Here is a 27,641-nt window from a genome sequence, read left to right as displayed (position 1 = left end):
GGAAGAGAGTTAGGGTGGGAAGGCAGCAAACCTGTCTGGCACCCAGCTGAAAATTATTGGTTTGACTGCTACCCAATAACATTGTTGCCTTGCATTTTTTCTGCTGTGCATTCTGAAAAAAAAAATCTCAAGAAATTGACACATTTGCACATGAAGAGGGGATGCAGGGCTTCATCCCACTTAAAAATACAAAAACAAACTTCCTATCAAGAAGATGGGTTGCACCTGTTTCGGTTGAATAGCCACAAGGTTTTATCCATCCAAGTATAAGTGTTAAATAGCACAGCAAATCTAGGTTGAGTGTGGATTTCACCCAAAACTGCTGTTATGAACGACCACTCTGCTTGGTTTTTTTATACCCAAGCTTCAGCAGAATTTTTGCAGACTGTACATTTTACATTTGATGACCAGTTGACCTCACTGTTTACAATTTCTTTTCCCTTTCTGTGCCTGTGTAACGCACACATATCCTGGACTGCACACCTTGCAGAAATATTTCTGGAACTAGAGCGGTACCTAATAAATGTTCCGTATCCATAGGGTAAGGGATATAGCTCGGCCGCAGAGCATCTGTTCTGCATGCAGATGCCTCCAGGTTCAGTCTTTGGTATTTCTGGGTACTGCCAGAAACCCTGGAGAGCTGCTGATAGTCTGTGTAGACAATACTGAACCAGATGAACATGTGGCCCAAGTGTAAAGCAATGTGCTACACTCATATATCAACAAAGCAGAAGAGAGGAGAGTTGCCATACAGGTTCAAAGCTGAAGCAGAGAGATGTGCAGAAAGAACAGCCCAAGGTCATCCAAGGTTCCCAGCTGAGCCAAGAGTTTGATCGCGAGTCTTTCCCTCCATACTGATCCCTTCATCCAGTTGACGGTGTTTGGCTGCGAGGCTCGGATTCCATCTGGCACCGCTGAATGATCAACAAGCCCATCCTCATCCTGTGGGCGCCCCGTCTGCTTTAGTTAAGAGAAGCTGCCTGGAGGCACACAGCCTGCCTTTCTCCCTCTTAATCAACCCCAGGCTGAGGGCCGTGGAGTGAAATCGAGGCGGATAGCAGCTTATTGCTCTTTAACTTTTCTATTACCAACCAAACTGCTTATGCCTCCAATAAAACAGCCACCGCAGCTGGTTAACAGCCTTCCCCCAAGAGGTGTGTGATTGCAGGCACAGGGCAATAGCTTCCGGAAGCCCTGGTAATGGAAGCAAAGAGGACTTGACATTTCCCCTAATGTGGCATAACCAGATGTTTCCCTTTGCCTTGTTTTATGCTTCTTCCAAATCATTTGCTTTGCAAAAAAAAAAGCACATTTCTCTGTTTTCCACTTGCATCTCACAAGCGCTCTGAACCATATCATCCTCTTGGATCTTCCGTACCTCAGGTGGTCCCCTGACATCAGGTCCCCAAGATGAGTATAGGAAATAATGCTTTGAAGAAACCACTCAGTTCCCCTTGCTCAGAGCCTGGTGTCAGTGAGGTTCCCTGGGAGGCTGCCAAACTCCCCTTTCTCTCCTTTGATTTATTAATGGCAAATGAGCTATTATTAGGACTCATGGCTCTGGTCCCTCTGGAGAACGAGTCTCGTGGTAGCAGATTTGTTTCTGCAAATGCAACGGGAGTGCAGACTCAAATGACTGGCTACATTGCCTTTCATCCTTCTTAGAGACTAATAATGGCGGTGCAGTTCTGAAAGTTTTGCAAACAATCACAGAAAATCCTGCAATGAGGAAGTCCTGCAATTTTTGGATCAACCACTCCAACATATTATGCCTTGTCAACCTCTTATCTAAAGGTGGGCAGTTGAGAAAAACTCATGTAATTTATGTCTGGGGAAGTGAAGTGATTTAAATCAGTTTTGGCTGGGGGCTGTTGGGAAAGCAAGGCGGACAACAGTAGGCAGAGCCAGAAACAATGGCAGGCAGAGCCAGCGAATTCTAGTTGTGTCCCCATCCTCCTCCTGGCTGAGTTCTGCAAGGGGAAACACTTGGACGAAGGAGGAGGAGGACAACCACATGTGGTGGTTGTGTAAAGTAATTAAGAAATTCTGGGAAATGATCTATAATGAACCAAAAAAAACCCCAAAAAACAAACTTAAGAGAATATCTCCCAAGAAACCAGAAGCTTTCCTTCTGGCAATAGTAACCACAGAAGTCTCTCTCTCTCTCTCTCTCTCTCTCTCTCTCTCTCTCTCTCTCTCTCTCTCTCGACTTCTTGCACAAAAATGGGAAACAGAAGTAGTACCGACCAAAGAGGAACGACACTTTAAGTTGTTGTAATATGCGGAGTTAGCAGGTCTGACTAGTAAGATAAGAGAACAAGACGATCAAGAATATAAAAAGGATTGGAAAATGTTTGTGGAGTATTTTAAAAATCCGTATAAACAAGTGAACAGATTAGCAGGTCTTGAATAAATTCAGTAGTATAAGAGGAAGAGAAAATTAATAAAACTTGGTAACTTAGAATATGTAGAAGAGAGAGAAAAGAAAGGACACAAGAGACGGAGAGGAAGGAAAGTCCTTAGGTGTCTTTTGTTGTGTCCTTGATTGGTTGTCATTTTCCTTTCATTTTTTCCCTTTTAATTTATCCTTATTCATTTTGAACTGTATGTAAAAAAAAATGCAAATAAAAATTACTTTTTTTAAAAAAAGGAGGAGGAGCCTAACAGACAGTGCCACCCTCTGGACTGGGTAGCCAGCTGGGTGGCCAAATCATGGTTATACAGCAGCCATAGGCAAACTCGGCCCTCCAGATGTTTTGAGACTACAATCCCCATCATCTCTGACCACTGATCCTGTTAGCTAGGGATGATGGGAGTTGTAGTCCCAAAACATCTGGAGGGCCGAGTTTGCCTATGCCTGTTATACAGCAAAGCTTGGAAGATTGAGGGCACACAGTGCATTGTTAAACTATGGCACTTGCTCTGATGGCCAACAGCTCAGACTGCTTTAAAAGAAGATTGGACAAATACATGGAAGAGAATTCTATCAATGGTTACTAGCCAGGATGGCAACACTGCCTCCATGCTCAGAGGCAGTAACAGGCGGCATTGTGGGGAGGGGGGCGAGCTGCTGGGGTGATGGCCCAAGGTGCCTTTTTGGGGGGATACTGCTCACGCCTCCCTGCCAGTCCTGCGCTGCTTTGCAAGTCTGGGATCTGATCTGAATGATTCTTCGGGAGAATCATGCAGACCAGATTCCAGCATTGCAAAGCAGCGCAGGACTGGCAGGGTGGCATGAGGAGGATGCAACAGCCATGTGCTCTTTGGTCATGCCCTCACTTCTCATGCCACCCTGCCAGCCCCAAGTCACTTTGCGAGCCTCAGTGGCGAGGGCTGGGCTGGTGTGGCAGGCTCCGTTCACCCTCCACCCCAGGTGCCAGCAAACCATGCTATGCTACTGGTCAGTAGTGCTTCTGAACCCCAGTTGCAGGAAGCCACAGGAGGGGAGAGTGTTCTTGGGTCCTGTTTGTGGATGTCCCACAGGCATTTGGCTGCCCACTGTGGGAATAGTTTACTAGCCATTGGCCTGATCCAGCAGCATCTTTTATGTTCTTATTATTTGGGCATCTTGCACTTTATTACCATTTAATTTTCCTTTTGGAAAATGCATTCACCACTTGGAGGGGAGTTTTTCAGAAAGGATCAGTTTATCTACATTTTATCACCACTGTCACCACCTCTGTATCTTAAAAGCAAATCCAGTGGATGCTTTTGTCCAATGTAACAGGCTCTTCTGATGATGTTATGACTAGCTGTTAAGTATAAGAAAAAGGCAGCTGGAGAGGTGGCAGGATGAGGCCCCATTCACCCTAATGCACCAGCCTCCACCATTGTGCGTATTCCCTGGATGATTTGTATATACATTTTCCTTTCTCTCCTCCTTTCAGGTTCCCCATTTCAAGGTTGCCCCCGAAGAATTCCTCAAGCTCCAGTTCCAGAGATTCACGACTTTGAACCTCCATCCCAGCAACACTGACATCAGCGTGGCTGTTGCTGGGATCCTGAATTTCTTTAACTGCACCACTGCCTGCCTCATCTGTGCCAAAGCTGAATGTAAGTTGCTTTGGAAGGCTGCTCACAGAGCCAAGCGTCCACCCTGTGGCATTCCAATTTGTACAAATCGTCAAGACAGTGATGGTTGAGACCGGAGACAGAAAATCCCACAAACCCCTCATCCCATGCCTGGCAGCAAAAAATGCAATCGATTAAACAACTAATCGTTTGCTCCTCTTTTATAACTCCCAGAATCAGTGACCTGAGGAAGCCGCTCCACTCTACCTAAAGATAGGGCCGGCACACACCTTTGTGGCAAGGGCAGGTGGTGGGAGAAAAGGGAAGCAAAGCCTTATCATGGAAGCTAAATAAAATCTTTCCTCTTAAAGTCTCTGAAAATCTTTAAATGAAGCAAAGTACCAGACTTTGTATGATGAAAGACAAGCTGTGAAGCTTTGTGTATTCAGCAAATATGATGTCCAACACTGAACCGTGTAGAATTCTTCGTCAGCGTGGTGGGAAGATATAGAATTGCTTCATAAACTGAAAATGCAGGTCATCGTCTAAAAATTTTATTTTCAGTTTATGAAGCAATTCTATATCTTCCCACCATGCTGATGAAGAATTCTATGAAACAGTAGTCAATATCCTGAATCACGGTTCAGTGTTGGACATCATATTTGCAGAATACACAAAGCTTCACAGCTTGTCTTTCATTGTGCAAAGTCTGGTACTTTGCTTCATTTAAAGATTTTCAGAGACTTTAAGACTAAAGATTTCATATAGTACTTGTTATGGTTTGAAGGAATTCTATGAAAGATTGTCTATTGCATATGTACATGGTCATCGTGTTTCCTAGATATTGCTGACGTTCTCTTTGCAACACAGGGGTTTGTTTGGTTACATATCATGGAAGCTGTCTTGCAGTCTTATTGTGAGCAAGCCTACACTGAATTGATTCTCGTAATTTCAGAGCACATACATTTTGATGCAGAATTCAGATTTCGTTGCCTTTCATTTTGTCTCTTGTGCAAAGTATATAGGGCTCTTCACGCCATAACAAATGTGAAACAACAGAGCTTCACTTGCCCGCTCCCTTCCACTTACCACCCAATGTCTACAACCTTCTGAAAATGAATAATAGTGTACGTGCATGTCTTCCTCCATGTGTTTGCCTGATCCATTCAGGGCCCCTCTAGACTAGTGTATTATTGTGAGTGCATTCTGAAAATCTGGCCAAATTCACACACTATATCTAAAGCCCTATGATACCACTTTAAACAGTCATGACTTCTCCCAAATCATCACGGGACCTGTAGTTTGTTTGGGGGGCTACAGGTTGTTAGCAGCCTCCCTCATACTCCTCCCAGGGCTACAATTCCCATAGTTCCCTGTAGAGAGGGATTGCTTGTTAAACTGCTCTGGGAATTGTAGCTCTGGGAGAGAAATAGGGGTGCCCTAACAATTCTCAGCAGCCTTAACAAACTACACTTCCCACTTCTTGAGGGGGAAGTCATGTCTGCTTATAGAACTTTAAATGTATGGTATGAATGTGGCCATATTCTTGACCCAACGATAGTGCATTACTGGCAAATTTATTCTTCTTCAGTTGCTTCTGGCATTCTTCCCCAATGCTACCACACTATTGCTGTCTAGAGGGGCTACGGTGCGACAAAATAAACCACAACATGTGTAGTATATAAAAAAATACAGGATTTCAGCAGGAAGCTGCAGGATATTCACTGAGAGGAGATGAAGTAGTGCCATTGCCCCAAAACTTTTGCAGGCACAGATGGCATTGAAAATGGAATGAATTTATGCACACTCTGCAGGTTGATCGCTGTGTGAATAAATTTATTCTCTGCGTACATGCACCTATATGCTAACCCACAGGTGCTGCACACTGGAAGGGTGTAGAATGCAAGCGGTGTACACAGATGCCTGGCATTGTTCTGTCCCTGGTTAATTTGATCCTTCATTTAACAGGATCAAAAAAGCTCAGGAACCAAATCGCTTTTACAATAGCACAGCACCCAGCCATCCATTGAGTCAGGTTCGATTGCTTTAATCAGGTGCGATTGGATGAACCGGTTGCTGACTGGGGTGCAGTGGTGTGGAAGAGGGAAATGACCCTTCACGGATAAAACTGTGGTGTTGCCCTGCAAGCCTTGATCATGGGCAGCCTTGGGGATGCCCATCTTCTAAGGCACAAGGGAGAAAGAGCTGCAGATCAGCTTCCTTTTTTTCTTTCCAAATTTTTCTTTCTCTGAAGGAGGAGTGGAAATTCAGCACTGAATGAAGACGCCTCTGTATGCAATGAGAACTCAGTTGAGACAGGGACGGACTCCATTCCCACCCCCCTTCTCTAATGTGGGCAAGATGGAGTTGATGATTTATGGCTGCTTGTCAACCTTAAGGGGAAAAAATAGGAGGGAGTTTTGTGGGTTAATGGCAGAGTGGCAAAATTAAGCTGTGTTGCGCTAGCTCTGAAGCCAGGGAAACAAGGGCAATCCTTCAAGGCTGAGATTCTGTGGGATTCCAGGAGGAGATGGGGCAGGGGAGGGTCAAGAGCAGGTCTCCAGCTCAGATATTGCCTCCACTGTTTCCCTCCTCACAGGGAGAAATGAGCCGTGATTTCCCACGTCTGTTTAAAAATGGTTTCTCGCTGATCCTAGGGGATATAAAGCCTGCTTTAAAGTTCCCCGTCTTCACTTTTTCCCATGGTGGTGCAGGGGAGTGCAGAGTCCTAAAACTTCTTTGCAATCTCTCGGGAGACCAATGAGAATCCCAGGAGTCAATTGACAGAAGATATGCTCAATGACATATAATATGCTGTGCACACAAGACAGGCCCAGGTTCATTCTCCAGCAGGGCTGGGTGGGAGAGTCTTCCTGAGATTAAGGAGAGCTACTGCCAGTCAGAGTAGATCATGCTGGTCTTGATCATAGCTGTCAACGTTTCCCTTTTTTAAAGGGAAATTCCCTTATTCTGAATAGGATTCCTCGCGAGAAAAGGGAAAAGTTAACAGCTATGGTCTTGATGGGAGAGTGGTCTGATATAATACAATGCAGCTTCAGACATTCAGATGATGCCTGCTTTTCCCCCAGCACATTTCTGGAAACCCTATGGGCTAGGAACATGACTTGGTTTGTTAAAGAAAGTCAAGAATCTTGGGATGCCGGTTTTCAAGTCAGCACTGTGCAATTGAAGGTTCATGGGATAGCCAAAAGTGTTACCACTGCACATTCTCCGAACTATAGGAGCCGACTCCTAGGGGCCGATGTCCCTTCAGCCGTCCCCAATAAAAATTTGAAGGGGTTGCCCCCAAAAAGTTAATTTGCATTGCCATTCAAGTGCCACATTTTGTGATTGATTATGTGGGGTGGGGCTTACCTGGCCCCCACCAATATTCAAGTTAGCACCCCTGCTCCAAGCCTTATGCCCAGGTCTGCCTCTGTGTTGTGGGAGCACAGATAATTTTGCCTGAGCATCCCAGCTTTGATTTGCATTTAAAAAAAACATCAAGTCACTGCCCCATATTGATTGTGAAGGTAGGCTTACAAACAAGTGGGCCATGCATCTGTTCAAATCTCAGAAACCAGAGGGATGAATGAATAAATTTACCAGCGGCTGGGGCCTGAGCTTGAGTGCCCTACATAACGCTTCCCCATGAGAAAATCTGCATAATGTATACTGGTTGTAGAATTTAGCTTTCTCTGAGTGCATAATTTGGGGGTTTGAGTGGAAGCAGAGGGTATACCTGGCAGTGACCTAGCTCAGTTCTTTGCCCAAGAGGCCTTCTTTCCCATCAGATAACTAAACAGACTGCCGCTCGCAACGGAGGAATGACTCTAATGCAGCCCACGTCTGATTCTGCCTCTCCCTTCCTTGGTGGTCCTCGTTTATGTACTTCAAAGTTTCAGGGAGGTTCCTACAAGACCCGGCTCATGTTCAGCCTGTAAAACAGGCCCTTGAAAGAGCATCCTTCTGTTGGCGACAAGTGCTTCAGAGCCTCGTGTTAGTGGAACAGAAGGAAATCTCTTTGGATAGGAACAGGCCCCTCTCTTTCCTTGTACAGACTAGGAGCCCTGAAGGATACAGCTGTCAGAGAAGACAGTAGTCTGGGGTGAAGGAGTTGGAGTTAGGAGAGGAGGGCCCAGAATATAATATTATAAAATCATGCATGATTTGGCAGTTCCCTCACTGCGAGAAGTGAGGTTACAGGGAACCAGGCAGACGGCCTTCTCCATAGTTGCACCCGCCCTGTGGAGTACCCTCCCGTTAGATGTCAAGGAAATAAACCACTGTCTGGCTTTTAGAAGACATCTGAAGACAGCCCTGTATAGGGAAGTTTTTAATGTGTGCTGTTTTACCCAGTCAGAAGGGAGGCATATAAATATTAATAATCTGGGGTTTTCTGGATGCACCCCAACATAAAGAGATTTAGGAACTAGATACCACTCTAACTAAGCATGCTCTGTCCTTATTTCTTGCATTTCATTTTCTTGCATTTGTAACCCACCTTTCCTCCTAGGAGCTTTTAAGTCAGTATACATGGTTTTCCCCCACACCCCATTTTATCTGTACAACAGCATTGTGAGGTATGTTAGGCTGAAGTAGAAGAGTCATAGAATTGTAGAGTTGGGTGGAACCATTAGGATCATCTAGTCCCACCCCTAGCAATGCAGGAATATGCAGCTGTCCCATATGGGGATCAAACCTGCAACCTTGCTGTTACCAGCACCACGCTCTAACCAACTGAGGCTGCACATACACCATACATTGAAAGCAGAATTCTCCCCCTTCCCCAAGAAAAAGAGAACCGTGGGAACTGTAGTTTTTAAAGGGTCCTGTGAGGGATAAACTACAGTTCCCAGGATTATTGTGGGGTGGAGAGGAGGTGTGGATTAGTTTAACCTCCAGTTTGCTAGTAAAACTGAATTACTGTGTTGTGAAATGATGCATGTCTTAAAAAGGTGTCGCCAACATGAAACGTTTGGAAAGCTCTGCTCTAGATACTTCACCCAGGTGTGATTAGAAGGAAGCAAGGAAGGGCAAGTGGGCAGGTCCTTTAGCAGAAAGGCAGAGATTCAAAGGGGCAGAGCCAGATGAATGTGGTCCAAGATAGACTGGTGATCAGAGCAGGCAGATGAGGAAGGAGGGAGGGAGAAGAGAAGAGAAGAGAAGGGGAGAGAAGAGAAGGGGAGAGGAGAGAAGGGGAGAGGAGAGGAGAGGAGAATCTGTTCAGCAGCTCTCCAAGAAGCATGAGATGCTCAGACTAAGGAGCAAAGCCTGGAGTCATAGTTATATATCACCAACCACACCTCTGCTGCTTGGACTGGTCATGTTGTATGGATGCTTGATTATCGTCTTCCAAAGCAACTACTCTATTCCAAACTTAAAAAATGGGAAGTGTAATGCTGGTGGTCAAGAAAAGAGGTTCAAAGACTCTCTCAAGGCAAATCTTTTTTAAAAATGTAGTATGAACACTGACAACTGGGAAACACTGGCCTGCAAGTGCTCCAATTGGAGAACAGCCTTTACCAAAGGTGTCATGGGTTTTGAAGACGCTCAAACTCAGGACGAAAAAGAGAAACATGCCAAGAGGAAGTCATGTTTGGCAAACCCTCACCATGATCAACTCCCACCCGGAAACCTATGTCCCCACTGTGGAAGGACGTGTGGATCCAGAATTGGCCTCCAGAGTCACTTACGGACTCAATTTTAAAACCGTGTTTATGGAAGACAATCTTACTTGGCTACGAGTGATCGCCAAATAAGAAGGAGCTTTGATTGGCTGTGCTGATGAGTCACAGTACCTTTCTTGGTCATCACCTGGATGGAGCTACAGTACAGGAGACATCAGGTCAAGCACTCTCCCTTGGCCTGGTGGCAGCTCTGGTGATGCAGCGAGTTAGGCGACGGGGACCTTAGTTATGAAATAAAAAGCACTTGGGATGAGGCACATGGTGTTTGAATAGTCCTTAGTGAAAGGGCAGGAATGGCATGTGCTTCAGTCATCCAGGGCTTAACACTTCGTTTCCCACAAGGCAGCTGCCTGGTGCAGCCCCCTCCCCTTCTAGATCTCCTTCCAAGTATCCTGATCCTTCCCAGGCTTCAGATCCTGGAGCATGCTTTCCTCCAGCCCCTGTTCTTTGGCTTTGCCCCCTTAGTCTTCCGCTGGCAGATCCCTGGAAGTTGGCCCCTGTCCCACAGCAATTAGCAGTTACCAGGCCAGGCCATATTCTGCTGGTCAAGACAGTAAAATAAATGGAGAAAGAGGCAAAGATTTATGTTTATTGGGGCAGGTGGGAGGTCTCGCCTCCTAAGAGGCAGCGATTCCCTCTGGTGTTTTCCAGTTTTATGTCTAATTTCAATTCCCCTCCAATAAAATTAGATCCTGCTCCTTAATTTTACAGCCCTGCATTTATGAGACTGGTTGGAAAACACTGCCTGCCTAATTCAATGGCTGAATGGAACTGCAATTTATGTTGAGTTTTCATTGCTCCTCTCTTGGTTAGTTGTGCCCCTGCATGCACACACAGAGACAGACAGACAGACAGACAGACGCGCATGCGCGCACACACACACACACACATATTTTATTCCTATTCTATCTAAGTGCAGCTATAAAATAACAGTGCAATGTTATGCTTGCCTCATTTGCCCGCACAGTCATTGAATATTAGTGGCTGAGGCAGCTGTCCTTGGTTTTGTATATAAAGGATCTGTGATGTCATCATGTCGCTGTAATTCTGCAATGGTTGGACTTCACCTGCAAAGGCACCCCCCCATGGTCTCCTGAGACAGACAGATGCCAACAACTGCGTACCATTATGCATTACTTGTGGACTGAACACAACAGCAAATACCAATTCCATTTTCTGGATTGATTTCCATTCTGGGCAGGAGATGGATAAAGAAACACCAGCAAGTTCCTTTTCCATTGGAATTCTCTGAGATCCATGGTCGAGCTATCTAGCAGTTCAGGTTTAGCAAAGTTTTTCAATGAAACATGCTTTTTTTGGCTGTTGGCAGAATTCTAATAAGACCCTAGAATCAGAAATTCAAATGTAGAATTGATCGTTAAACATATGGATCCAAGGTTTTGTGTGGTCTCCTTCTTACTGCTTAGATCACTACTATCTAAACACACTAATGCAAAAGAGCTGTTCACCTGCTGACTTGCAAAAAGGCTTACATTGATCTAGCAAGCTCATCTCTTGGAAAACTCTCTCTCTCTCTCTATATATATATATATATACATATATATATAGCCAAAAGAAGGTAAGGAATGAGCTTTAACATCAACTTCCCTCCCTTTCAGAATGGAGAAGAAAGACTCCTCAATTGCTTGTGAATGTAAATTTCATTCTGTTTACAAGGGAAGTCATGTTTTCTTTTTTAAAAATCAAGAGGTGCTTTTTTAATAGGAGCAAAAAGGAGTCATTTAGAGCTTGTGTGTGTGCACACACATGCACTTAGCTCAAGTTAGTAAAATGCTTCAAATACTTAATGTCTCTAGCGGAAGGAATCACAAAAGATTACTGGTTGCATGATTCCTCCCTAAAATAAACATCATTTCCCAGCAAAGGCCAGAGGGGAGAAATGTGAGCCGTGGGTGGCTTTAAACCTACACAATTGTGAAACAGGGATAAGCACTGTTTTGACAGCTTAAGTGATGCCTAAGTGACAAGGAGGCCTCCTGCATAGTACTAAATCCCACCTTTAGTAAAAGAAATTCTGCTCCTTCGCTATTGCTGTAGGATTAATCTTCAAATGAATTCCTATCTCAGTAAAGGGTGAAAAGAAGAAAAGAGGGCAGAGGCAATGTGAAGGGATTTGCATAGGCAAATAGGTAGCCCAAGGAAGAAGGAAAAACCTTCCGCCTGGTAGTGCTTCCTCATTGCTTTCATGCAGGCATAGGTAAACTCAGCCCTCCAGATGTTTTGGTACTACAGCTCCCATCACCCCTGACCACTGGTCCTATTAGCTAGGGATGATGATGTTAGCTAGGAAGATAGGAGCTTCCTTCAGCCAATCAGAAGCTGCACCTTGGTTTCCTAACATTTTGGAAGTCGAACAGACTTCTGGAATGGATTCCATTCGACTTCCGAGGTACCACTGTGGTTTACAACAGAAGCATAGATTTACCGCGAATTTTACCGGTCCTCAAGCTTTTTATAGCCAGCGCTTTACATTAATGTAGCTATGCTTTTCCTCCATGGTCAGAGGCAGCAATGCTTCTGAAGACCAGTTGTGGGAAGCCACAGGAGTGAAGAGAGCTCTTGAGCTCGGGTCCTGCTTGATGGTTTCCCACAGGCATCTGGGTGGCCACTGAGATAGCAGGATGCTGGCCTTTTTTTCTGATATATTGAGGGTTGTCTTATACACAGGTTAATATGCTAAGTAAGCGAGAGTAGGTGCTGCGGAGGTAGCAGTGAAATGTCGGAGAGGAGGCTGCTTACCCGCTCTTCGCAGCTTAGGAAGAGTATTTGGCGAGTGCCAGTATGCGGTGTATTACGGCACCAGTTCTGTCAGCCAGAGCGGGGGATTGTCAAAAGCTGCTCAACAGCTCAGCGAACTTACAAAAGAAGCTCAACAACTGTTGAGGGCTCCCAAAAACAGGGGTCGTCTTATACATGAGGTCATGTTATACACAGGAAAATACAGCACATGCTTTCTTGGACTTCTGCAGAGGTGAAGGATGCATGTTTGATACCCTTTGAGACCTATGTATACAGATTCCCCCCCCCCCATGTCTCTGGGGGTTTAATGCACAGATAAGCTGGTGTTCGTGCCAAGGCTCTGGCCAAGACACTTTGGCACCTGAGATGAACCACAAAATGGTGCCTCCTTCCCTGTCAGGGAAGAAGGGGTGAGTGAAGATCTACATCAGGAACAGGCGGGGATAGAGATCTGCATTGGAATCTGCTGCCCCTGTGGATCCTGCCCCCTGAGGTGGTCATTTCACCTTGCCTCATGAGTGGGCTGACCCTGCTCCTTGGAATGGAGAGATGACCTGGGCCATCAATATTATCACTTGTAAACATCCACAGTCATCCAGAGGAGCACTAGTTGTCCCCCATGTTTCAGAAGCTCCACTAGCTTCAAACTAGAAGTCGGGCAATTAGTGTCACTGGTCCCATGCTATGGAACATCCTTCTAGCAGAGGTTAGCCTCAGGACTAACTTTCAGAACACCTTGAACACCTTTTTATGCCAACATACCTATTTAGTTCTTTGAGGTTGGTATCCATTCATCTCAATAGGATATAATGGAAGAGGTGAAGTCAAACTGTTGGAGTTACAGCACCTGCTGTGGTTGTAGAGACCGATATAGGGGAGACATGTTTTGTTGCAGCTGGGCAGATGAAGGCGTGCAGCTGTGCTGATGCAGGTGTGCTCTTTAAATTTTATTAAACTGAGCCAGTTATTTTTATTGTTACAGAGGAACTGAGGGAAGGCAGGGCCTTTCCAAAGCCCCAGGACATTATTTCATGGCTGAAAGCTTTACATCTATTGATTAACAGCATGAATCATGAATCCATTTATTACTGAATAAAATTCTGGATTTCTTAATCAGGTTCCATCTGATTTTAATTCCGGTTCTGCCTGGTGAAAAGTACCACAGTAGGAGGGAGGTGGAAGAAGGAGGAGGTTCAGGAAGAAGATTGTCCAAACATGAGCTCGTTTGTCTGGGTTATTCATTTGAGAGTAACTATTATCTTCATTAAATATCCTCAAAATGTCACCTGCAGCAAGTTATTGCAATTGTTACTTTAATCATTTAAAAGTGAGGCAGTTAATCAACGAAAAACATTGCTTTCAGAAGCAATCGATTCAAGGGGAACAGTATTATAGATGCCAGTCTTTGATTGTTATGGACGTAAAGACTGCACACACAGTTTTACATGGATTTTGAGTGTTGGGGGCGTAAATGTTGCTTTAATCAGTGTGTTTTATTGTATTTATTTTTACTGCACAAATTCACACAGGTAGATAATAGTCCCTCACATACACATGCAATATTTCTGTCAGGCAAGGTACCTTAAATTACACAGGCAGAGCAGTGCTAGTACAGTTGAGGCAGGTGGCTCAGACTACCATTATAACAGTCAAATGCTCTATTCATTATAAAAATGAAATGATTTGTCATAACTGGATTAATTTTGGAACAGAAAACCTAGCTGCTAAGTGCTAGAAGCTGACAGAACTTCCAGAAAAGTCAAAGAAAAGTATTGGTTTCCAAATCTGCTGAAATCTCCTTCTTCTTTAGTCCCTGCAATGCAAGAATAGGCAGCTGTCCCACACGGGGAATCGAACTTGCAGCCTTGGCGTTATCAGCACCATGTTCTAACCAACTGAGCTATCCAGACAATGGCTACCTAGTGGCATGACACACCACTTCCCCTGAAAAACAACCCAAAATACACTCATAAAGTACTCAGGAGCAAGCAACAAGGAAAGTAAAGGGAGAATGCCAATTGGAGACTAGCTAATAATAATAATAATAATAATAATAATAATAATAATAATAATAAATTTATACCCCGCCCATCTGGCTGGGTTTCCCCAGCCGCTCTGGGCGGCTTCCAACAGGAGTTTAAAAATACATTAAAACATCAGTCATTAAAAGCTTCCCTAAACAGGGCTGCCTTCAGATGTCTTCTAAAAGTCTGGTAGTTGTTCTCTTTGACATCTGGTAGGAGGACGTTCCACAGGGCGGGTGCCACTACCGAGAAGGCCCTCTGCCTGGTTCCCTGTAATCTCACTTCTCGCAGTGAGGGAACCGCCAGAAGGCCCTCGGCGCTGGACCTCAGTGTCTGGGCAGAATGATGGGGGTGGTGATGCTCCTTCAGGTATACTGGACCGAGGCCGTTTAGGGCTTTAAAGGTCAGCACCAACACTTTGAATTGTGCTTGGAAATGTACTGGGAGCCAATGTATTTCCAGACCGGTGTTATGTGGTCTCAGTGGCTGCTCCCAGTCACCAGTCTAGCTGCTGCATTCTGGATTAGTTGTAGTTTCCAGATCACCTTCAAAGCGCATCTGAGACATTGAAGGATGTCTCAGAGATGGGAAGGTTGCAGACAGGGGAGGAATGACAAGTGAGACAATGATGAGCCCAAGGGAAATGAGGGGGTTTTAGAAGTTGGAAACGTGGCAGGAGAGGATTAGAACATTTTATTTATTCATGTAACTAAATGTATATACCATTTGATTATAAAAAAGAGAAAGCCTTCCAGTAGTTTACAAAAAGAATGCAACAGAAAAATTATCAGTGAAGAACAACTATTTAAAGCATTCAAAAAATAATCAAGATCATTGCTAAAAACCGGCTTAACATTCTACATGTCTAGGTAGCCTTGTCTAAAAACAAAAAATGTTTTTAGCAGATGCCAAAAAAAGTGCAGTGAAAGTTCAAGACTGATGTCAATAGGCATGGAGTTCCAAAGTTTGGGTGTTGCCACCCTAAAAATATCAGTTTCTTATAACAGCAGAATGAGTGTTACGTGCCACTTGGGGCAGTGCCAGTTCCATAAATCAAAGCTATCAAGTGGGTGCATATAGGGAAAGGTGATTTCACAGGTAAACTGGTCCCAAGATGTTAAGGGCTTTATGTATTATTGGTAACACCTTAAATTTGACCCAACAGAAAATGGTCTTTTCCATTTCTCTCACCTGCAGGCCTTCTAAACCTGGAGAAGCTGCTCCGCCAGTTCCTGATCTCTAAGGAAACTCTCTCGATCCGGATGCTGGATGACAGCCGGGACCCCACACCGTTGCTAAAGGAGATCAGGGACGACAAGACGGCCACCATCATTGTACACGCCAATGCTTCCATGTCCCACATCATCCTTCAGAAGGTAAGAGGCAGGCGACTATTCATCAGCTGAGCTTGCCGAGGTTGGGATGGGAGAACCAGGTTAACACCTTGATCCCAGGCTTACTCAATGAAACGGACTGGCAAGTAGGTTCAGGGCTGACAAAACATGCAATTATATTACAGAAATCACTTCCACGAGGTGGGGTGATGACTACCAGCTTTGATAATCTTTTTTTTTTTTTAAAAAAAAGGTTTAGACAAATTCATGGAGGACAGGCCTGTCACTCTATCAGCCTCCCTCAACATGAAGCCCTCCAAATGTTGTGCTGGGAGAGGGCTGATGGGAGTTGTAGTCTAAAACAACCAGAGGACTTCTACATTACATGGTGCTTGTGACACCCACATACATTTCCATGGATGTCTATCCACATCCGAACAGCAATGTACTTCAGTCTCTGGGACCTGTTGTTTGAGAGTAGTCTGTATAAAACAGTGCACTGGATTTCTTGTTTTAAGTCTGTGGCCAATATATATATATATATATATATATATATATATATATTGTTTTGTTTTCCCCATGTGTTTTAACAGCTTTCTTTAAAAATTGATCATTTTCTCTCTTTCCCCCAAGATTTTTTTCTTTTCTTTCTCTCTGCGAAAGCCTTTGGCTTTAAATCTTTGGCTGAGCTCCCAGCCAGTCCATTAGAAAGGGAAACAATATTAACAATTTATAAACAACAGTTTGGATCTGCAGCCTCATCAACACACGCTGGTGAGCACAGACGTATGGTTTAGGAAAGCGTGAGATTGCTTTGTGGTGGTATTCATTTCACGTATCCCGGAGCGGAAGAGAGGGAGCCTTTTTTACCCTGTGGAACTTGCCAGTGTACAGAGTCCCGTGATATTTCGAAAGAACTGCCAGGGAAACTGGGACTTGAGTCAGAAACTTCATAATATGTGGTTGGTTGGGACCTAGTGGAGCACTCTGCCCAGGAGTGTATATCATTATTATTATTACTTTATTATTACAGTTTATTTCCTGCCCTTCACCTTAAAGTCCCAGGGTGGGTTACAACTATTAAGACACAAAATTAATATTGTGTGCCAAGGCCCCATGCCTCCAGTTCCCCATTGATTAATAAACACACCAACATGAGTATTTAGGGTTATGGGATAAAACAGACCACAACTTTATTGGTTAAAGAAGGGAGCGATTTGGCTTAGGCATTGGATGAAACTGGGCTATATCTTGACTCCCACCCATCTGCAGGGAGTCAAACTAAGGGTAAACCACAAGAAGGGGGAGCCCTATGACTTACATCAAATAGGGGCACACTGAGGGGTGCCCATTGGGGTCGTGGCATGGCCCTACCCCACGCCCAGTCTTCAGATACAATCCACACCCTTGATACGATACGATATCTTTATTGTCATTGTCCCATGCAGGACAATGAAATTGAAAAACTACATAAAACTACATAAAACTACATAAAAACTACATAAAAACTACATAAAACCACATAAAAACTACATAAAACATTCAAAAACCTCTAAAAACTCTGAAACCCCATTTTAAAATACACTATGCTATAGAGACCCCTTATGCTGCGTTTAGGACCAGAATTGCATTTGGGTAGAAACTGTTTCTCAGGAGGCTAGTCCTGGCCTTTATAACCCTATACCTTCTTCCAGAAGGCAGAAGCTGAAAGAGATCCTTGGATCCTTTTAACAGGATACCCTTATCAAGAAGGGGCAGATAGAGGCTACAACCTCCCCTCCCTTATACAAAGGCGTACCCAATGCCTAACCTTACAAAGTTGTGACGATTGCTACAAGGTAGGCAAAAACCAAGTGGAGGCAAGAGAGGGAAGCCCCTGGCGAAAAAGGGAAGCCCATAGATTGGCCGGGCAGGGGGGACGCGGCCGGGGTTGGCACGGAGGAGGTATCAATCCCTAACCCCCGATCTGGGTCACTACAGGGGTCCAGATGCCAGTCCACAACGCCACCCACTGTAAAAGGTGAGCAATCTTAAAACGCAATATTTTTTTAAAAAAACCCAGTTTAGAAGAACTTAAAATTACAAAAATAAGGTGGGTCCTAAAATCATAAATCTCAAGTGTCAAAAGCCAGGGTGAACAGGTGCATCTTCAGTATTTGCTGAAAGCTGTGCAACGTAGGTGTCAGAAGGGATTTCCACAACTTAGGGGCTGCCACAGAGAAGGCCTTCTCCCCATCTGCCACTGCCACCACCCTGAATGTTTGAGGGCAGAGGCACTACCAAGAGGCCTCCTCCACCCCATTGATCTTAGCACCCAAGAGGATCTGTAGGGAAGAAGGCGGTCTTTCTGGTATTTGAGGCCCGAGTCATTTATACTGAGGCCTCAGTGCCGATTTCTGTACAAGAAGACATTGCTTTGTGATCTGCCCTGTATTCCCCCTGTTTCTGTTCTGCTGCAATTTGTCTTCTACCCCAAACTACATTATTCGTCCCACTGTCCGCTGTGGCAAGATTTCGTAATGTGTAATTACTTATGCAAATTATATACAGTGGTACCTCAGGTTAAGTACTTAATTCATTCCAGAGGTCCGTACTTAACCTGAAACTGTTCTTAACCTGAAGCACCACTTTAGCTAATGGGGCCTCCCACTGCCACCGCACCGCCGGAGCACGATTTCTGTTCTCATCCTGAAGCAAATTTCTTAACCTGAGGTACTATTTCTGGGTTAGCGGAGTCTGTAACCTGAAGCGTATGTAACCCAAGGTACCACTGTAAGTACATTGTCATTAGGTTATTCCGTTCCATTCATTTCAGTGCAATGAAAGCACAATGCCAATGCGGTTGGAGAATAACTGGTCTCACTTTATTGGAATGCATTACTGGTCTCACTTTATTCAAACCTTAAGTTTCTCTCCTTCCCATTTTGTAATGAATTTCATTCTGAATTATATAGTACTGGATCAGACTAGAGCAGGGTTAGGGAAACCTGTGGTCCTCCTAATGCTTTGGACTCCATCTCCAAACTGCCATAGGCACAATGGTCAGTAGTGAGGGATAATAGCAATTGTGTGGTCCACTGGAGGGCCACAGGTTCCTCATCTCTGGTCTAGAAGACTTAGAATCATAGAATCATAGAGTTGGAAGAGACCACAAGGGCCATCGAGTCCAACCCCCTGCCAAGCAGGAAACACCATCAGAGCACTCCTGACATATGGTTGTCAAGCCTCTGCTTAAAGACCTCCAAAGAAGGAGACTCCACCACACTCCTTGGCAGCAAATTCCACTGTCGAACAGCTCTTACTGTCAGGAAGTTCTTCCTAATGTTTAGGTGGAATCTTCTTTCTTGTAGTTTGGAACCATTGCTCCGTGTCTGCTTCTCTGGAGCAGCAGAAAACAACCTTTCTCCCTCCTCTATGTGACATCCTTTTATATATTTGAACATGGCTATCATATCACCCCTTAACCTCCTCTTCTCCAGGCTAAACATGCCCAGCTCCCTTAGCCGTTCCTCATAAGGCATCGTTTCCAGGCCTTTGACCATTTTGGTTGCCCTCCTCTGGACACGTTCCAGTTTGTCAGTGTCCTTCTTGAACTTGTGAAGACTCTTGAATATAACTTTGCACACGGTTAACTGGCTAGGCTGCTGAAATCACTCTGCACTAAGTCATTGTCACATTAATTGTTAAGAAATTGTCACTTATCCTTGGAGCCCTCGTTGCACAGAAATTGTACAAAAACATAAGCAATCATTACTTATTGCTGAGGGAAAAGTTCTCCCAGAAAAGCTGCATGCCTGTGTGACTGCATCTCTGATGTCGATTAATGGTTGTTTTCCCCATAGGGAGCAGAGATGAAGAGTGCAGCTCTGTGAATGTATCTGTATTTAGAAACTCCCTGCTGCCTGCCTGGGCTTTCAGATCAAAAGTGGCAGATTTTGTGTTCATGCAAAGTTGTCCCCATTATTAGTCATTGCAGGTACAGATCAGCTTGTCTTCTGTCCGCAGACAAAGGTCAAAAATAAGTTGCTAACGGAGTCTGCCCAGTTCTCGGAGAGAGATCAGAGAGATCTTCTGCAAGCTAATGGGTCTCATCAGTGCACCACTGCATTATTTTAATTGCTCATCAGCCAAGTAGCTGGTGTGTACATGTGCGAATCAGAATCAAAGGACACCCTTTGGTTTTGACCTTTCGTATTTTGCTAAAAACCTCAACCTGTTGCATTTTGTGTGGGAAATTAGAGCCAAGATGTGGCTTCTCTTTTCTCCCTCCCTCTTTCTCTGCGGAGTCAATAAAGGATTTGAATGAATTCGCTCTGTATTGAGGGCTACCCCTTCAGCCTGTTGCCATAGTAATGTTGCACAGCTACAGAACTAGAGGCTCTTTTGACTCCCCTCCTCCTTTCTCTGGGGTATTCTCCTGCCGTGACCGACATAAAGATGTCAAAGATTGAAAGGGTTGCTTTTCTTAAAAATAAGAAAAGGGGGGAGAAACCCTGTTACATCCTCAGTACAGTTTAATGTGGTTCACTTAAGCAAGAGATTCTTAAGGGAGATGGCTTAGGAGAAACATAAACAGATAGAGATATGGGGTTGTGTTTCATCTCCTGCATAAAAGTACAACTCAGCAAGCACAGAATTTTTGCGGCACTTGCGGCACTTGCAGAGGGAGGGCAAACTTGGCAAAGACAGATGGTCAAAGACAGATCCCAAAACAGCTACTTGTGAGGTCCAGGGTTTGCAGAGTGAAAAGTAAGCATTGGCTAGACTGAGCCGGCACAGCACTTAACCAGAGCTCCAGATGAACCCTGCTAGATGGGGTGTTAACTAACTAACTAACTAACTAACTAACTAACTAACTAACTAACTCATTAGTCACTTGTCACCTGAAGGTTTTCAAATGACTTACAGCAATGTATATATTCTTACACACACATACACAATACCGTAAGGAAAGGAAAAAGGGGGGATCATACAATAAGTCAATATATCATCTAACATTACATTTATGAAGAAACAAAAAACTACACACCCACCATATAAGTAATAACAAATTTCATTAACAAATGGCATATAAACAAAAATATGCCCGCCTACCAATTCACAAATATACGACTATTTTTCCATTTTTAACCTCCCCACCCAAATGTCTGGAATCAGGCCAGCTGTTGCAAATCAGCACTGGGTGGGCCCAAGGTCCTCCTCCAGGGATGCTCCCGAATCTCCCCTCTCCCTTCAGACAAGAGCAGTAGCAAAGAAAAGCAAGAAGATGGTAGCAAAAGTTTTACTCGGTTGCTGCTGCTGCTGCTGGTAGGCGTGCCCTGAAAGCAGAAGATAAGCAACCTCTTATTTTTGACAGGGGTATTTTGCTTCCCTGAGGGCACTTTTAAACACGCCACAGGGCATGTGTGGCACCATGCACATGTGCCTGTTCTCTCTCTCTGGCACTTCAGATCTCAAACTGGGCACAATGGGAAACTGAGCAAGCTGCATACCCACTGTGCCTCCTTTCAAACCACTGGGCAGATACTTCTGGGAAGCCCTGCTAAAGAGACACTCAAGCAACCAGGAGGAACTGAATGCTTCCTCCTATGTAAAGCCTAGGAAGCCCAGAAGGTTTTCTTGCTTTTCAACCTGAGCTACGGGTCTCCTGGTGAAGCTGCTTGGCTCCTCTCCAGTGTCTGTCAGGCATCTTTGCCTGCCTGCCTGCTTCCACTCGTCATTGTTTTGCTGCATTGAGACCGGGATGAGGGAATTGCTTTGGGAATGTAGGAAGCTCTGGCTTCCATCAGGTCAGACTGTTTGCCCACCTGCCCAGTGTTGCCTGCTCTGACTGGCAGCAGCTCTCCAGGGTCTCAACTAATCCAGAATGCGGCAGCTAGACTGGTGACTGGGAGCTGCCGCCGAGACCACATAACACCGGTCTTGAAAGACCTACACTGGCTCCCAGTACATTTCCGAGCACAATTCAAAGTGTTGGTGCTGACCTTTAAAGCCCTAAACGGCCTTGGTCCAGTATATCTGAAGGAGCGTCTCCACCTCCATCGTTCTGCCCGGACACTGAGGTCCAGCGCCGAGGACCTTCTGGTGGTTCCCTCGCTGCAAGAAGCTAAGTTACAGGGAACCAGGCAGAGGGCCTTCTTGGTAGTGGCACCCGCCCTGTGGAACGCCCTCCCACCAGATGTCAAAGAGAAAAATAACTACCAAACTTTTAGAAGACATCTAAAGGCAGCCCTGTTTAGGGAAGCTTTTAATGTTTAATAGGTTATTGTATTTTAGTGTTTTGTTGGAAGCCGCCCAGAGTGGCTGGGGAAACCCAGCCAGATGGGCGGGGTATAAATAATAAATTATTATTATTATTATTATTATTATTATTATTATTATTATTATATAAGACAAAGCCTTTCTCTCATCACCTCCTTCCTCACCCTTTTAACTGGAGATATCAGGGATTGAACCTGCGGCTTCCTGAAGCCAAAGCATGCACGCTTCCTCTGAGCCATGGTCCTCTCCCTGACAAATGTTGGGCCAGATCAGATGGTACTTCTCTCTCAGTCAGGCCCATTGCATTGTGGGAAGTGAGACTGTACTTCCCTTCAGTGACCAAGCAGTACACCTACCTAACACTCAATGGCTCTGCATTGGCACACAGGGTTGACATTTCCCAATAATTCCCTTGTGTGTACAGTCCAAAGTATGCAGATCAAAACCACACGGTCCATTTCCTTTTAAAGAAATCTGGTAATTGATTGCATGTATCTGACTTACGTACGTTGGAATTCAAGTATATATTTTATGCAACTCTCCTCTGAGGGAAGGTTTCAGTGCTTGGGGCTTTTTAGTTTAGAGAAGAGTAAGAGGCGAAATGATAGAAGTTCATAAAATTATTCATGGCTTGGAGGAAGTGGATAGAGAAAAGTTTTTTTCCCCTCTCTGCAAATTAGTAGAATTCAAGGGCATCCAACGAACAGATAAAAGAAAGTACTTCTGCACACAGCACATAATTGATCTGTGGAACTCGCTCCTGCAAGGGGCCGTGATTGCCACCAACTTGAATGGCTTTAAAAGAGAATTAGACAAATTCATGGAGGTTAAGGCTAGCAGTGGCTAGTAGCCACAATGGCTAGGCTGTCCCTCCATGGTCAGAGGCAGTGATGTTTCTGAATTCCAGTTGCTGAAGACCACAGGAGGGGAGAGGGCTCTTGTGCTTGAGTCCTCCTTGGGGGTTTCCTGCAGGCCTCTGGTTGGCCACTCTGAAAACAGGATGCTGGTCTAGAAGGGCTATTGTCCTGATGCAGCAAGCTTTTCTTCTGTTCTTATGTACTGTATTTTTCGCTCTATAAGACACACTTTTCCCCTCCTAAAAAGTAAGGGGAAATGTGTGAGTGTCTTATGGAGCGAATGCAGGCGGGAGGCTCTGGTCAGCGCTCCGTTTAAAGAGTCGTGTGGAGTGTGCGCGTGGCTCTTCGGGGCTTTTCTCTGAGGAGGGAGAAGGGCTGCCGCTGGGATCCCTCTGGCTGTCCTGGCTTCTTGTTTAGCAGCACCTTCATCCCGCTCCCCTGCGGAGGCTTTGCGCGGCTATCCCTGGCTTTTGCGGCAGAGCGCGTGGCTCTGTCCCTTCCCCCACCTCCCAGAAAAGCCCCCGAGAGCTTTAAAGAGTGTGTGGCTCTTGCGGGAGGTGGGGGGAAAGCCAGTAGGCTTGCTTTCTCTGAAGCCAGGAGGGCTTCCCGCACCAATCCCGCTTGCTCTCCTGGCTTCAGGGATAGCCCCGCAAAGCCTCCTGAGCGAAGATGGAGGAGCTCTCCCTCTTAGCTCAGGATGCTTTGCGTTGTTTTCTTATTTCTTGTTTCCTTATTTTTTGTTTTCCTTCCCTAAAAACTATGTGCGTCCTATGGTCCGGCGTGTCTAATAGAGCGAAAAATACGGTATATGCTTCCTATTCAGATGTTCTGGTCCTGAATGGAAGTGTAGAGATATTGGAAGTGGGCCATGCATAGCTTTCTTATTTCCATGCCATGGGCTGCTCCATTTCCCCCCTTCTCTCTCCCATCAGTCTAGCTTGTCCCATATTTTCATGAAGAATGAGCTCTGCCAATCAAACTGCCTGCCTTTTATCTCAGTTGGCAATGCATCTCCATTCCCAACAGGATGTCATTCCATGTTCCCACCTGGTCGCTTCCCCACGCTTCTTTGCTAGCGCAGTTGAAATACTGTCTTTGATTTACGGAGCTCTGACTAGATTCTGCTTTCCAGCCCTACCAACCTTGAACGATGAATCTGCCACTGACTCTCAGTTCACATCCTCCCCCCATATGGTCCAGAGTTGCACGGTTGCTTCTCTGCTGACAGCCCCATCCTGGCTTCCCACCTGCCAGTATGTGTATGTTTGTGTGAAGAAGGCCAGGAAAAATAATTTGCGGCTTTCTTTGATTATCTGCCCTTGGAATAGAAAGCTTCTGACTTCAAAGCTGGTTGCATGGAGAACCGATGTCCCTGCCTGCCCCAAGCTAAAAAGCAGGCTCAGATTTGCACAGTGAATATGAGAGGAGGCAGTGTTTGGAGCAGAAGAGCAGAACGAGATGCTAGGAAAGAACTTTTTTGTTTTTTTCTCTGCCACTCAAGGTAGCTCTGTCAGGCTTGGGAGAATGTCAGGCCTGGGAGATCTAGGTTCAACTCTTGCTCAGCCATACATTTCATTAGGTTCTGCTGGACCAGTTGCTATCTCTCACTGTAATCTACCTCTGAGGGTTCTTGTGTGAATAAAAGACTATGCACCTGTTCCTTCATCCCCACCTAGAACCCATATACATATACAATGGAACCTTGGTTCTCAAACGGCTTAGTTGACAAACAAATCAGCTCCCAAACGCTAAAAACCCGGAAGTAAGTTGTCAGGGAACTGCCATTGGAACGAGAGGAGGAGGGGCTCCACGACGATGCTGGAGAGGGGCCAAGTAGGGAGAGAGGCAGGTCTCCTGTTGGGGAAGAAAATCAGCGCGACACCAGGGATGGAGGGGGGCCAATGGGGGAAGTGGAGAGCAGGCTCAGAGACTCTTCACTGGACACCAGCAGAGAGAGCACAGGTCCTCCGCTACCTACGCCCACCCTGCACAGAAGGCTTCCGCGCAGGGAGGCTAGGAGGAGACTGGGCGTCAAACAACTTTTATGTTGGAAAAGGTTGAAGAAACGCCCACTGTCGGATTCTGCCAGCGACTGAGCAGCCACGAAGTGAGGGGCTGTCCAGCCAGGAAAGGTTTAACCAGGCCACCTACCCAGGAGCGGCGGCAACTTACGCACGAGCAACCCCATAACCATTACATAAGTGTTCCAGTTTTTGAATGTTTTTCAGAAGCCAAACGTCCAATGCAGTTGCCGGCTATTGTTTCCAGGGCGCCTGTGCCAATCAGAAGCCATGCCTTGGTTTTGGAAGGCTTTGGAAGTCGAATGGGTACCACTGTACATTTATACATATACAGCCCAGTTTGCAGACCTGGGAAAAAATCCATTCATATCTCCATCTTTTCAGGAGTCAGTTGTAACTCATTCAGCCAAGCACTGCATCCAGACACCATTTTAAGACAGGCACAATATTTACATGAGAATCCTGTCCATGTTTTCTCGGAAGGAAGTCCTCCTGTGTTCAATGGATCATGGACAAGTATACAGTGGTACCTCGGGTTACATACGCTTCAGGTTACATACGCTTCAGGTTACACACTCCGCTAACCCAGAAATGGTGCTTCAGGTTAAGAACAGAAATCGAGCTCTGGCGGCGCGGTGGCAGCAGGAGGCCCCATTAGCTAAAGTGGTGCTTCAGGTTAAGAACAGTTTCAGGTTAAGAACGGACCTCCGGAACGAATTAAGTACTTAACCCGAGGTGCCACTGTATTGATGCTTTTGAATTATGGTGCTGGAGAAGACTCTTGAGAGTCCCATGGACTGCAAGAAGATCAAACGCATCCATTCTTAAGGAAATCAGCCCTGAGTGCTCACTGGAAGGACAGATCGTGAAGCTGAGGCTCCAGTACTTTGGCCACCTCATGAGAAGAGAAGACTCCCTGGAGAAGACACTGATGCTGGGAAAGATGGAGGGCACAAGGAGAAGGGGGCGACAGAGGACGAGATGGTTGGATAGTGTTTTCGAGGTTACCAGCATGAGTTTGACCAAACTGCGGGAGGTAGTGGAGGACAGAGGTGCCTGGCGTGCTCTGGTCCATGGGGTCACAAAGAGTCGGACACGACTAAACGACTAAACAACAACAACAACCACTGTATTTAGGATTGCAGTCTTTACATGTATTTATTTACACATTTGCTGTGTTCCTTTCCTAAAAGTTCAAGATGGCTGGAGAAAGAGGCAGAGAGAGAGAGAGAGAGAGAGAGAGAGAGAGAGAGAGAGAGAGAGAGAATATGCAAATTCATTATATAGAATGTTCTAATACAATAAAATTCTAATATAATAAAAATGTTATTAATAAGAAAAAGAGCAATAAAATATGTAACTATTAGGACAGCTTTAAAACAATTCAGTCAAGTTTCAATAGACTCAGTAAAACTGAGGAAGCAGATCTCCACCCCATGGCAGAAGACCATTGGGCCCTATTCATGAGGTTCATCAAGCACTGTGTGTGCGTTGTCTAAAAACAAGTATTTTTTTTCTTTACAAGTATTACTTTTATTCAAATGCAGATTTATGCAGTTTTAATTGATTGATTAATCAACTAACGTATCATTAATCAAGCAGAGGTTTCTTTATCTGTATGACAGTCTGACTGAAGAACATCATGTTTGAAGTTTCAAAGAGTGATATGAAAGCCCTGATAGACTGGGGATGGTACATTCCCACACAGGACTCATAATAACTCAATGTAGTCATTCATCAGTTGCAGAAATTCCAAGGAAAACAGTGTGTTTGAAAGGCAGGTGAAGTGAAATGTGAGTGTTGTCTTTGGTGTTATATCTGCACAGGGCCATTTACACACGCTAGTCATCAATCAGTGTTACAAGTCACCAGTGAAAGTGTGCAGCTCCCCTGTAATAGCCTAGGCTTAGGTGCAGGTACTTACTGGACCACAACCAGATTCTTTGGGTTCAGAAATGGAAGACAAATAGCTAAAGCATCCCTAGTGTTTGATAATCCTTCTATGTTGTGCAGTTCCTGGTTGGCTCCCAAGCTGACGGCCTGGGCAAGCTGGGTCTTCCTGTTATATACCTGCTGGGATTGGCAAGGCATCTGGCCCTCACCTGAATCTCATAGCTCTCCCAACGAGTGCTTTGGTCTGCCCACTGATACCAGGAACTCTACTATTCAAATTAGGCCCAGTGTTTTTGTTATAATCCCCTTCTCAATTAAGTAATCAATTTTAATCTAGAATTTAAATTCTCAAAAGACTGTGCGTGCCCGTGGCCACTCTACAACTGGGGGAAGGCAGGGGCCATCTTGTCACGCCTCCCAGAGTGGCACCCGGGGCAGCCTGCCCCCTCTTCCCCCCTTCCTACGCCCCTGTGTATATGTTGATAATATAATTTTGGTTACTGAGGACCAACAAGATTGTACAAAAACAAGATTGAGTGCAGGCTTGGCCAGGACATAGGCGTCCTAACTGTGACAAATGTGACCTGCATGCTTGCTTGCTTGCTTGCTTGCTTGCTTGCTTGCTTAACAGCTGTTGGGAACGTCAAGGTCCCTGCTCTCCCTTCTTATGGTCTTTGTACTGGACCTGGAGACTCCAATAGAGAGCATTCCATGTCAAGAAGGAGGGCAAGTGGGCACCCTATCAAATAACAGGGCAGGAGCTACACGGAGCAGGGCCTTTTCACTGGGG

The 27,641-nt window shown here is 45.2% G+C and overlaps 1 protein-coding gene across 1 annotated transcript in view; it reads left to right on the top strand.

Moving 5' to 3' along the window:
* GRIK4 (glutamate ionotropic receptor kainate type subunit 4) overlaps window positions 1–27,641 on the top strand; it is a 460,006-nt gene that overhangs the window by 304,256 nt on the left and 128,109 nt on the right. Inside the window, exons 5-6 of the mRNA XM_053366447.1 lie at window positions 3,888–4,053; window positions 15,683–15,861. Of these exons, the coding sequence (XP_053222422.1) occupies window positions 3,888–4,053; window positions 15,683–15,861 (345 nt within the window). The remainder of the gene's footprint in view (window positions 1–3,887; window positions 4,054–15,682; window positions 15,862–27,641) is intronic.

Source organism: Podarcis raffonei, chromosome 15 (assembly GCF_027172205.1).
Source record: "Podarcis raffonei isolate rPodRaf1 chromosome 15, rPodRaf1.pri, whole genome shotgun sequence".
Lineage (NCBI taxonomy): Eukaryota > Metazoa > Chordata > Lepidosauria > Squamata > Lacertidae > Podarcis > Podarcis raffonei.
This window is presented reverse-complemented; position numbering and strand designations above follow the sequence as displayed.